This window comes from Excalfactoria chinensis, chromosome 10 (assembly GCF_039878825.1).
Source record: "Excalfactoria chinensis isolate bCotChi1 chromosome 10, bCotChi1.hap2, whole genome shotgun sequence".
In the NCBI taxonomy this organism is placed as follows: domain Eukaryota; kingdom Metazoa; phylum Chordata; class Aves; order Galliformes; family Phasianidae; genus Excalfactoria; species Excalfactoria chinensis.
In genome coordinates, this window is record NC_092834.1 from 2,993,698 (window position 1) to 3,005,721 (window position 12,024).

The following is a 12,024-nucleotide window of genomic DNA, read 5'->3' on the forward strand; positions in this document are numbered from 1 at the left end:
CTCATCTGTGTGGTTTTTCTGATGTCTGGTAGGATTTGAATTTGTGTCAGCTTCTCAGCCTTCAAAGAAACACTGATAGTCCTTCACCTCTGCCCACCTGCTTTCCCACACTTGTAGAAGCGAAGTGCCTTTCAGGGCTCTTCCTGAACAAAATAGTTGAGAAAGGACAGCAAGCTCAAATAATACTGAGGAATAATAACTGGCAAACACATAGATCTCATAATTGCAGAAATCAAGAAAATCAAAGGAAATTTTCGCATTCTGTTTGCCATAATGAAAGCAGATCTTCACACTGTCAATAGAGGAATAGAAGAATATTTTAGAAGATGTATTTTATGAAGAGAAAGGTGTTTTAGGTAAGCCTCAGCTGATCTTTCAGCCATGCTCTTTGGGTAGTGCTTGAACTAGGTGTGACAAATCTGTGTGTGCGCGTGTTAGCTCCTTGTTTGTAAAATTACAGTTCAAGGAATGTGAAAACTGTGTTTCCTTGGGAAAATTCCCTTGATGACTTTCTTTGATACGATATCAGTTGTGCTCTATGTAACCAAACAGCAAAGGCCAGGCTGTTGGGGACCTCTGCTTGCTGCCTGCCTCACTAGACTTCTGTCAGCCTTCTGTGTCACTTTAGCTGGGGGACAGGATTTGCCCCATGATATTAGGCAGTGCTTATTCAGCTACACTGCAGGATGGCGGGCTGCCTCTAAAAGAAACCAGAATGTTAATTTTGGCTTGAAGGCTTGCATTTAAGCAAATAGAACGTTACTGGTCAGGGGTATATTAACTCCTCTCTGTAAGCCATTACATTTACTGTCAAACCACAAAACAAGCATTAAGAGGTCCTATTAATGCGTTTTATATTTATAGACATTTTAAGCAAAGTGATCTGCCTTCAAGTATTTAATATCTATTTACGTTACAAGAATTTCTGAAAGGGAAAACTACAAAAAATTACAGAATACTGTTTTATTGCTCCTTTGGTAAATGAAAATCTGGGGGATGGGGGGAGATGTGGGGAGGGAGATGGTGGGAGGAAACTCCTCAGTAAAAAAAACAACAACTCAAAATCCATCTGCAATCCAGAAATTCCAGGTAGAACTTCATGGAAGAAACAATGATGTGTTTTTTAATGATACTCTGTGGTTCTGACCATCCCCCATGAATAGAGAATGGATTCTTGTTAAAGTTACTCACTTTTGAATGTCATTGTAGAGATGCAAGCCCTTCCTTTTAATAAACCAGCTTTTGAAGTTGTGTGACAGCTTTTCCCAGATCACAGAATTTCTCTCTGTGGTACTATGTCATGTATGAGTAGGAACTGAACTTGAGGCTTCTCTGCCGAAGTTAAGGAGATCTCAGTGCATTGTATCGCCTGTTTCTCTGGGTCTGCTTGCAGAAACTGTATTTTTGGACTAAGTTCAGCAGGTTCTGAAGGATTAAACACATGCATTTTCTTGCAGTTCTGCACTTTTGTTTTCATCTGAGAAAAGTGGCCAGTAAGAATAAAAGGAGATTCTCTGTCCTCTTTGACAGTTATACTGGTCTCTACTGCGGCAGATCTTCACAAATACATTGTAATTTAATAGTTGCTTTATTTGGCTTTGGGATTCTTAGATTAAAGTGCATTTTTTGAGCTTTGGAATAACTGAACATGCCTTTTTCTGAGAGAGCAGAGCACACCGGGATGCAGGGATAAGTTACTGTAGTACATGTTAGTTTTCCTGCAGCTGTTCCTAAACTGTGTGATTAGTGTGAAAGCCCTCTGCGGGAGCAAGCAGTAACTTGAAGTTAGTGATATTTTGGATGCAATTAAGAGGGAAAGTTTTTATGTCATTCTTGAGGATAATACTGCTTTACTCCCTGAAACCTTCTTTAACACTCTACAGCTCATTTTTTGTCGTAGCAAATCTCTCACAGAGAAAATCCATGTTGAAGTAGTAGATAAAAAAGACATTTTTATCATGCATGTATTGATGGATTTACATCTCCATGCTCTTGGGGGCTGACACACAAAAGAGCTGCTGCTGATAATCAGTTCCCTTGCTCTGATCTAAAATTTTCATTATTGGAATGGGAATGTAAGGGAATGAGGTACAGATATTTGAGCACTTTATAAAGATTGCTCTCTGGTAGTCCCAAGATTTGGGGGGGGGGGGGGATCAACTGTGTCTTATGAAGAACACAAATGTGCTCTTTTTTTTATAATGTTTGATAGGGAAATTTTCAAGCTTGGCTTCAGGTGGGTGTTAGAAACCAATAGCACTTTTCAAAACAAGTAAAAGAACAACCTCAGAAACCCAACTAATTCTCCTGCTGTCCAAATATCTTTCAGCAGCCAGTGCAATGGGAAGGCTGGAGCTTGAACACAAGGCTTGGGGAATGGGTGGGGAGGGGGGTTAGAGGAAAAAGAAGAGGAATGTGGAGGGGGAATAAAAAATGCAGTTCACCCTCAGGGTTGTTGTGCTGAACATCTGAAACACATGCGTCTCCCTCCTACCATCCACCTGCAGAGGAAGCTCTTGAGAATTTCAGAAAAAAAAAATAAAAAATATTATACTAATGTAGTTTAGTTCCTCTCTTAGCTCAATTCCTCATGTCTGGGTTGCACTTTGTGCATGTTGGGGCAGGTCTGAACTGCTCGTGCCAGAACTGCATTTATTCTGTCTCATTGATGTCAAAACTATAAGGAGAAAGAAGGGCAGGAGGAATGCAGATGGAGGAGGAGATGGAGAAGAAAGATTATTTGGGCCTCATACTTTTCTGTTTTCTCTAGGGTGTGCTGTGCAGTAGGGCTGTATCAGGGGAATGTGTAGGAAGGGAGATGCAGTAGAAAAAGAATAAAGCTCTTCTGACAACTCCTCTTCCATTGTTCTATTTTCTAAGGCTCGACTATGCCTCTTTACTAAGTACTTTATCTGGACTTTTGATGAGTCTTCATAGAATGGAAGCTAAACTAATGGTTTACATTCAACAGGGCAATCAGTGCTCGTGTCTGTGTTTCAGCAGCATTGACAGTTTTTCATCATGTCCCTTCAGTTCAGTGAGCAAGAACTTCCCTTTCTCTTCCAGCTGAACTGCTCTCTTGTGCTGCAAGCGGTAACCTAGAACAGCAACTTTTGGAGCTTGTTCCATGGCAGAGTTTAGCAAACTGTTAGTTTCATGCAGCTGACTTCTGTTCCCAGCCGCGTCATTTAATCAAAAGGTTCTAAAATAACCCAAATACTCTTTATTTTCCCATGGCCACAAGGATGTGATAATGCTTTTTCAAGCTTGAGGAAGGGCGGCCCATTATATTGTGAGTGGGAAGGGATGTGTCTGAGTCGATCTCTCTATAAATTAGTGCTGTCTGTGCAGAAATAAACCTTGAGAACATCTGCACTGGGAAATCCCATTCTTCCTTCTCTCAGCCGTCTCACGTGGTACTGTTAGCTCATGTGTTGATGATAGCTGGTTGGTTGCCTTGTGTGAGCAAACTTTAACCTGTTGAATTATTTTCTTGTAGGCTAGGGAAGAAGGACAGAAGGTTGTTATTGACTCTATGGGGTCTGTTTTCAAGCAGGAAAGGCCCATGGATTTTTATTTCAAATGGACAGTTGAGCTCCATAATAATTCTCACAAGCTACCTACCTTGAACAGTATGATTTAATGTTGTCTATGTGCAGCTGAAATGTCAATAATTCACCTGTACTGAACTTAGTCTCATTCTTCTTCGTCAAGTCATTTACGACTTGCCACTTTCTCACTGAGGTTCCTTCTAGACTTAACACAGTGTTTAGAGACAGTTGGTTTTTTTTGTTGGGCTGATGTGTTGGGGAATAAACCCTTCTTGCCACAACATCCAGATTTATTCTCTGTTGATAATGAGCAGTTTGTTATTATCAAAGTCTTTAAGTTCAGCACTGTGGTGTTAGGCAGTTTGCAGTATATTTATCGGTACATGCATTAAAGTACTGATTTCAAGTATATAGGAACTGGTCTTGCTGCAAACTTCTGTCTCTCCCTTTTAATCCAGTCAAAGCTCGTGGACTGAAAGGTCTTGTTCAGCCTCTGAGGCATTTAGAGTAGAGGAAGAAAAGGAGCTAGCTGCCAGATCTCTGATAAGAGAGGCTCTGTCTCTACCCTAGGTGGCATAATGTTTAAATGCTTCAGTTGTACTGAAGTAGAACAGCCGCTTTTACCAGAATCTCTTAATAGAGGGAAAGATGATTGTTCCTACTGCACAACAAATACTATCATGACTATGGGGCTTCTTTGGCATCCATTTAAGAAAATCAGCATGTAAAGCTTGAATAAACATGCAAACAAGAGCCTCTTTTGCATATCCGGTGACTTTTTTGTTTAGTATCCAATTTTTGCTACTTTCAACAGTGTCCAATAGTTCTCTAATCACTGGTAGATGTAAATACAACTAGACTTAAATTAACAGTTGGATGGAAATAGTACAAGACAAGAGAAAAGGATAGGGGACCGACAACTTTTAAATAGACAAGATATATTTTCCAGCAATTGGTTTATACTATGCAGGTTCTGTCAGTGAAAACTACCTTTTGAAGTCAGTGGTGTTTGGAATCTATCTGTGCAGGGTCCAGAGGCAGGCAGATTGTCTCTTTTGATGGAAAGTCCATCATCCATTAGGTTTACCGATAAGAACTTATCTGCTGTACTGCTGTTTTATGACTAGGAACTTTAAAGGATGCTCCAAGTGAGCAGTGAGCTAGACAAATCAAAAGCATCCATCGTAGGATCATGGCAAATACTCATTAGTTTCTCCAGTGATGCATGAGAGACTGATTTGATCAGCTCAGTGCCCCACTGACCCACTCAGCTGAATGTCCAGATCTCCATTTACAGACAGGTCAACAGTCAGAGCCCTTCTCTGCAAGCATTAAGTTTACATCCCCCACCCAACTCTCCTCGAGTCAGTAGTGAGAGGCCTCACCTACTCTACCAACATACCCCTGAGGTAAGTAAATAGTACCAGCACTTGTGTGCATTTGTATACCAACCACAGGGCAGATAAATGGCTCATTGTGCTCATGCTGAAGGTCGGTGGGTCAGATACTGAGCAGTGTCTGTCTTGAAATCTGTGCCTAAATTATAGGAAACATTTAAGTGTATGATTAAATCCTACTCCAAACACTAAAGTGCTTGAGAACTCTCTTATGCAGAACACATTCCTGAGTATTTGCACAAATAGGAAAAATACCCCGTGTTGAAAACATAATATCCAAGATATGTTCATGTCTTGAGCGTTTTGTAGGAAGTTAGCTGAGTCTTTGTGATGTTTCTAGGCAAATGAGATGTGAGTAGGAAATGCAGCTTACCTGAGACCAAGTCCTGTAGCCTCTACATAGGCTCTCTTCAGTGGTCTTGATTGGGAAGGAAATGCAGTGTTCATCCAAAGGTTATTATGGGATATTTTAAACCTTTTTAAAATGAATCTCTCAATCTTTTTTTATATTCTTATTTTTTTTTATACAGTCTAATCAGTGCATTTGTACACAAAGAAATAGGGAAATAACATTCTGGCATCAATTAAGATCTTATGTTCTAATGTATAAAAATGACATGAAGTATCTGAGCTGGAATGCAAAATCTGGAGAAAGTAGTAAGGTAGTTTCCGGTGCTATTTTTGTATTTCCTGAGGCTTGTGTCATTATATGCTGCCTTATTACTATTCTCTTCTTATATAAGATATGAAAATAACAGAGGGAAATTGCTTTTCCATTCTATTTCCTGAAGTCTAAAACACACCATTATTTCATCTTGTATTCAGATATCTCTGATATTTAAATGCTGAAGATCCATGTTAGTTGGATGCTTCGTAATGTATGTCCATGTTCTTGAGACTTAGGTTTATGCTTAGTATACCTTTGAAATATTTCTTTACTTGATTACTCAGCAATTCTGTTCTCTCTCATTCAGTGCAATTAGAATCATCTTTCTTTTTTCAACTTGATTATGGGTTCTGTTTCATCGATTTTGTTTGATTTCTAATGTTTCTGTCCCTGAATGCTGAATCTCACTCATTAATCTGCTATAAGTTGGCCAGCTGGTGAAGCCAAATGCTGTATAGTAGGAATAAATGTACTGTGTTTTTGTAAGCTACGCTATAGTGTGTGGAACTGTTAGAGTGGCAAAACTGTAGCTCTTAAATTTCTTTATTGTAGTATTACAACCCATTTGTTTTCAGTTTGGGTCAGTATTGTGAAGGAGAAATATTTAACTTCAGTCACAGTTCTTTTAACTACTTCTGTATCATGACATTGTTACTGATGTACTGTAGATGTTTTCTTTGCACTTTAACAGGTGTACAACATGTTTCAACATCAGAGCCTTGGAATTAAAGTCAGCATTCGAGTGACAAAACTAGTCCTACTTCGCAATCGACCTGTGAGTTCTAATTCATTTTTACCCTTTGCTATAACTGTACTACTATAGTCTTACAGGATCTCTGTCCTGTGTGTGAGAAGTATGGCATGTTTGGCCATAGGATCACAAAATGTAACTAGTGTGTGGTGCTACACTAGATAGTGTTACAGATGGAAGTACAAGGGGTTGCAGAAGTGGAAGGAACTGCAGTCCTTTTATGTAGTCTTCCTGGAAAATCTTTGCTTATAGTTGTGAACCAATCTCAGGAGTTAATTGTTAGAAAAGTTGCATGGCTCTGGTATCAGAAATAAAAATGCCAGATTTAGGAGACTTTTGAAGCTTGACTGCTGCCAGCTGATGGAATTTGTTCTGTATATTAAATGGCAGAGGTCAGTGTGGATTACAAAGCTCCTACTTCACCCACTCAGGTGAAGTTGGTTTTGTGCTTTTTCATTTTCTAATGTCTGTGTTTTTGATCCTCAGTTGTTTGGTGTTTTCTTGCTGTTTTTGTTTTTTGTTTTTGTTTTTTTATCAGAGGTATAATGATTTTGTAAACACTGTGATGAATATTTGTTCTTTTGTATCCCTTTCTATACAAAAGGCGAAGTTGTCTATTGGGCATCATGGAGAGAGGTCTCTGGAGAGCTTTTGTCACTGGCAAAATGAAGAATATGGTGGAGCAAAATACCTTGGTAACAACCAGGTTCCTGGTGCGAGGGATGACACCCCTCCTGTGGATGCTGCAGTGTTTGTAACCAGGTATAATGAGGACAGGTTTATCAGTTTCCTTAAGCAATTCTGGCCCATAGTCAGTGCTTGGATCACCTGGTCCAGCAGTAATCCAAGAAAAATATACATTGATGATGATATATTTGCTGCCTGTGTGCTGTTTGGAGGGCTCAGATGCCTCAGGTGAAGTGTTTTCTTTGCGTGTACTTACCACTGCTGTGCAAAAGCTTTATCACGGTTGTCCTGATAGCATTTAATAGTCAGGATACAGTTAAGACATGTCTGCAGAAACAGGTGATACCTTTTTCTCAGTGTGAGTGGAGAAGAGATAGTTGAGGTTTAGGAAGACACAATGTTTTCATCCTAAAGGAAAGAAGCTGCCAAGTTGAGAATGTGGGTAAACAAGTACCTGGAGTTGATTAGGTATGTATATTGAACACTGGGAGGAGAGAGAGTTGGTACCTTTGGAGCATACAGTGTGTTGGAAGGAAGAAGTTGGTGAGGGAGCTATCTCCTAAAGAAAGAAGTAAATGAATGCCAGAAGATAAATTAATATTCTCTTTGCATTAGAAGATAACCACTCCAACATCCCTCCTCTGTCAATCCTAAAGTTAGTCATTCTTAATTTGTCTGTATGTTTAAAACCTGCTGCTTGCATTTCAGTCATGAAACAGTCTGTGTACGAATATTACAGGAAGTTTCCTTGCACCTGTGGCACTCCTTACTGATGGATCGAACATATCAGAGTATGGCCCAGATACTGTAAACAAAAAGGATATCTTCCATGTTAACTTGTCTTTTTTTCCTGTACTTTCCCTACCTGAATTCAACCTCAGAGTAAAATGCAAATTCCACATTCTATTGTAAGTTATGAGCAGCAAATATCTGGTTGTGTAAATTGCGTGCTTCAAACTTAAGAGTACATTGTTACAGAAAGGACTACTGAATAATTAAAGTGAACACAAAAATGTAGTGTAAGATGGCTTCTTTATGTGCTTGGAAGACACTACTTCCTACCACCCTCTTCCCTGGTTTCAGACAGGAGATGTTTGTAGTGCAGTTAGATATTGCTCACCTGTGTTACCCCTGCCAACAGTGTAACTAGAAATTCATGCTTTTGCATAAGCTGTTGTTCTGACTGCGATCGTCTCTTGTGTTAACGGTCACATTGCAAACTATCCCCTGGATTTTGGTGAGTGTTCAGTAGAATAGCTGGCAAGCAGGGCATGGGGCCAGCGAAGTTCTAAAGAGTGCACCTTCACAGATGTGTGCAATCCCCCCACATCCTTTTCTCTCAATTATATTCACTGTAGTCCAACCCAAACACCTAAGCAGTTACTTAGCGTTTTAGACAGGGTGAATAGTTCCTTTGAAGTCAATGGGCTGAACATCCTGGTTATAGTTAAGCATGTGCTTTATTGGATCAGAGCCTAAATAAATAACTAACATTTTTGTTGAATTCATCTGGGCATCCAGTTGTCCTGCATGACAAGCGAGGCATACAGAATCTCTTCTGATGTGTTCTAAGCACTGGATGGAGGGAATGAGCAGAGCATTTCATCTGTGCATTCTGTCTGCAGCTTACAAATTGAATGCATAGTGTCATATTAAATGAGTTGAACTCAGGCATTTGCGGAAGAATTGTAGAGATGTTCATTGAGTTCAGTAAATATGCAGCTTTTGTGATTGGAATAGTTGGAGAAGTACAGGTGCGGTTGGGTTAGAAGCTAGATTAAGGTTTTGTGAGAAAGTTCAGGCCAAGGAGAGCGTTGTTCTGTGTAAGAGCAGCACTGTCCTGTTTGATGGGTCACCACTGTTTATTTGTATCCTTCCTTCTTGCTGCGTCTTATTATCCTGACCCATCCTGCTCCTGCTGAAAAGAGGATGCTGTGTTCTTGGAAGATTTCTGGCCAAGCAGCCCAATTCCTTTGTTAGGGTTTCTACTCTTGGCTTTGGAAGTGTGTGTGTGTCTCCATCTGTCTGTCGCTTGACCCTCTTCCAGACTGTACAGCTGGACCAGTAGATGATATGGGAACAAAAGCATGTCCAGCACAAGTAATAGAACCAGAAAAAGCAGAAGCTGAATTTTCATCAGCTGCTTTAAGAGCAGGAACAGATTATTTGGGGTCAGCCTCTGTAACCAGAGGACTTTCTTCAGTCTTGCTGTGTTCATTTGAAATGCTATGCTATGCTTGGCTTTTGGAACTTCACTTGTAACTGGTTTTCCCCATATACTCATTTGTTTGCAAAAGTAGATGACCTCCTAACTCTTGTGGGATTTCGATAGCCTTTACCTAATTAAGTTGTGGGTAAGAGGAATACTATATCTGAAATAAGATGTACCATTGCCCAGTTCAGTAGGTGAAAAAGGCAGTGGTAAAAATCTCTGAAGGTTTGAATATAGCGCAGTGGTATCTAGAATCATCACACTATTGTTCAGATTCTCATTTTGAACTTCCAGAAATTCAAATCTCTGGCATTTACAGGTAATACACTTCATATTTTAGTGGGCAGCTGACCAGAATAGTTTCTTTCTGCAGAATCTTTATCTTAGTGATCCTAGAAGCGTGTTTCATTTAAAACACATTCTCTCTGTTGATCTTCTGTTCTTTGCATTCCTCAGAAAATCTCCAGATATTCTGTTGCTCTCCCAGCTTCTTGGCCATTTGGGTCAGTCATTAGAGTCTAGGTGATAAGGTAGCAGAGAATCAATCAGTGCTGATAAGAACTTAATTCAGAACTGTTACTCAGCAAAGACTTGTGTTGTTTTTATTCCTGATGAACTGCTATGTTTATTCCATTTGCAGCCTGCTTGCTGCCTCTGCATCTCTTCAGCTTTTTGCCTTTCCATTAAGTGAAGCAATTCTGTGTGCATTTAGGAAGCTGGGATCATCGGACTACTAACTATATATTTAGGGTAAATATTTTTTTTTAGCAAGGTTTTGCCTGTACCCATTTCCTCTGTCCTTTAACTTTGTGACCCAGTAGGGTGAAACTGGTCAAAAGACATCATTTGAAGGATGCTGATAACCGACTACTAAACAGAATACTTCTCATTCATGCTGCACATTTCAACTACTGTCCTCCTTTCTTACAGGAAGGACTTGAATTGCAGAATTTAGCTTAGCACACTTAGGTATTTTTTTCCAGTTCATGTGAGCCAGATGGAAGAGTGACTTTAGGAGGAGTTCTGAGCTTCTTTTCTGGCTCTCTTTATTGAATAAAACAACCCACTTATTGTCATTTTTTCAAAACAATTGTTTAATCTTGCTAATGAAAACACACTCCATGATAAAAGTGATAATGACCAAGAAAAGATCCCTAAAAAGTAAGAACACGTGCTACTTGATTCAGTCAGTGACTGAAAGTGGAGAGGAAATTTACTTCGCTGCCATAGTGTATGATTTCAGCATGTTATCCAGGACTTAGTGTGATAAGGTCCGATCTGACCTTGGATTTGAATGGCAGATCCAGGAGTGAGTTTTATTCCAATATAGCTCTGTAAACCACCCCGCTAACATCCTGTTACATATCCTCAGGTGAGACAGGTCTTTCTTAATGCCTGTATGGTCGGTAGTCCCTCTCACGATTTTCCAGGAAAGTACTTCAGGAATTTCAATGGGTAAGTTTTATTGAGGCAGCATCTTGTGTTTGGAATAAGTCTGAGATCCACTGAGCTCATTTGAATGTGCTTTTGTGTTTGGCCAGAGTTTTAGGGTAAAACTTTAACAATAAGTCCAGGTAATTTAAACCCTAGCATCTTCATGCAAGGCCTTTTAATAGAAGGAAGTATGGTGTCTCTTGGACTTTATAGGGAGGGCTGGGAAATGTCATACTTGCAAGCCCCACAAGCAGTGAGCTGGGTAGTTATGTTCAATTCTTTTTGCTGACCTATTTCAAGTCCTACTCTGACCAGACATCATCGCAGCACTTTCTTTACAAACAAGGATTGTTCGACTTCTCTTTGAACATGCAAGTTGTGCTGGATTATTTATAAACCCCTTGTTTTATGGCATGGTGGTAATTTCTCGAGGAAGCTGCCCAAAAGTGCCAGACACCATTCAGTGTAGATCATGGAATGCAAGGAGCAAAATTTGCTGTGCTTTGTTTGCAGAGCCAGCCAGCCCCTGAGGAGAGAAGCTTTTCTAGCAATGGCCTTTTGCCATTTACTAATAGTTCAGCTATCTGTTGTCACAAGAAAAGCATCTGTTTGATTTACCAGTTTATATAACATAATAAGTCCTTAAATAAACCTCCGTCAAGTTGGCCCTGGGAACTCAAGCGGGTGTGCTTTTGCCAGCTCTGTCAGGAGACTGTCATTAGTCTTCTTTGGAAAGGCTGGAATGCCAAGGTGTCGAGACACAATAAGGCTGCAGTGAAAAATGAAAGCTGGGGCTGGTGTGTGGTCGTAGCTTCCAAATTCGTTTTGTTCCTATCAGATTTTTTTTTTTAACACTTCGATAGTTGTCACATTTTTTTTCTGAATTGAAGCATTTTGAGGTTTCATGCTTAGCAAGAGGTGGTAATTGTTACTGTTTCTACTCTTCCAGGTCTTTGGCAAACTGATTTGTCATTTCTAAAGAGTTTGGACTGAAGGTTTTGCATCTGTTAGCCCCAATGCTGAGCCTTAAGCACCTTTTCCTATCAAGCCTAATCTCATACTTTTTATTCATGGAACAAGTATTTTTAATCTTTATCCATTCTTATTTCTGCCATACTCTAAAATTCACAATCCTTTCTGGGACTTGAGTGTTTCAAACAACACTTTCCAACTGTACTAATGTGATTCTCTCACTAGCCTCACCTTAGGTTGAGGAAAGCCATGACAGATAGTGGTTTCTTGGCTTCCCTTGGGCTAAGGAACTTCAGAAATGTACATGATGCTTTTCTGTTCCTCTTCATAGCAGATGGTGCTGCAAAGCAGGT

At 39.8% G+C, this 12,024-nt stretch overlaps 1 protein-coding gene across 2 annotated transcripts in view; it reads left to right on the top strand.

The window, feature by feature from the left end:
• Positions 1 to 12,024, top strand: part of ADAMTS17 (ADAM metallopeptidase with thrombospondin type 1 motif 17) — a 150,611-nt gene that overhangs the window by 18,385 nt on the left and 120,202 nt on the right. For both annotated transcript variants that reach the window (XM_072345770.1, XM_072345771.1), the window contains exons 5-6: positions 6,307 to 6,390; positions 6,971 to 7,128. In XM_072345770.1, the coding sequence (XP_072201871.1) occupies positions 6,307 to 6,390; positions 6,971 to 7,128 (242 nt within the window). The remainder of the gene's footprint in view (positions 1 to 6,306; positions 6,391 to 6,970; positions 7,129 to 12,024) is intronic.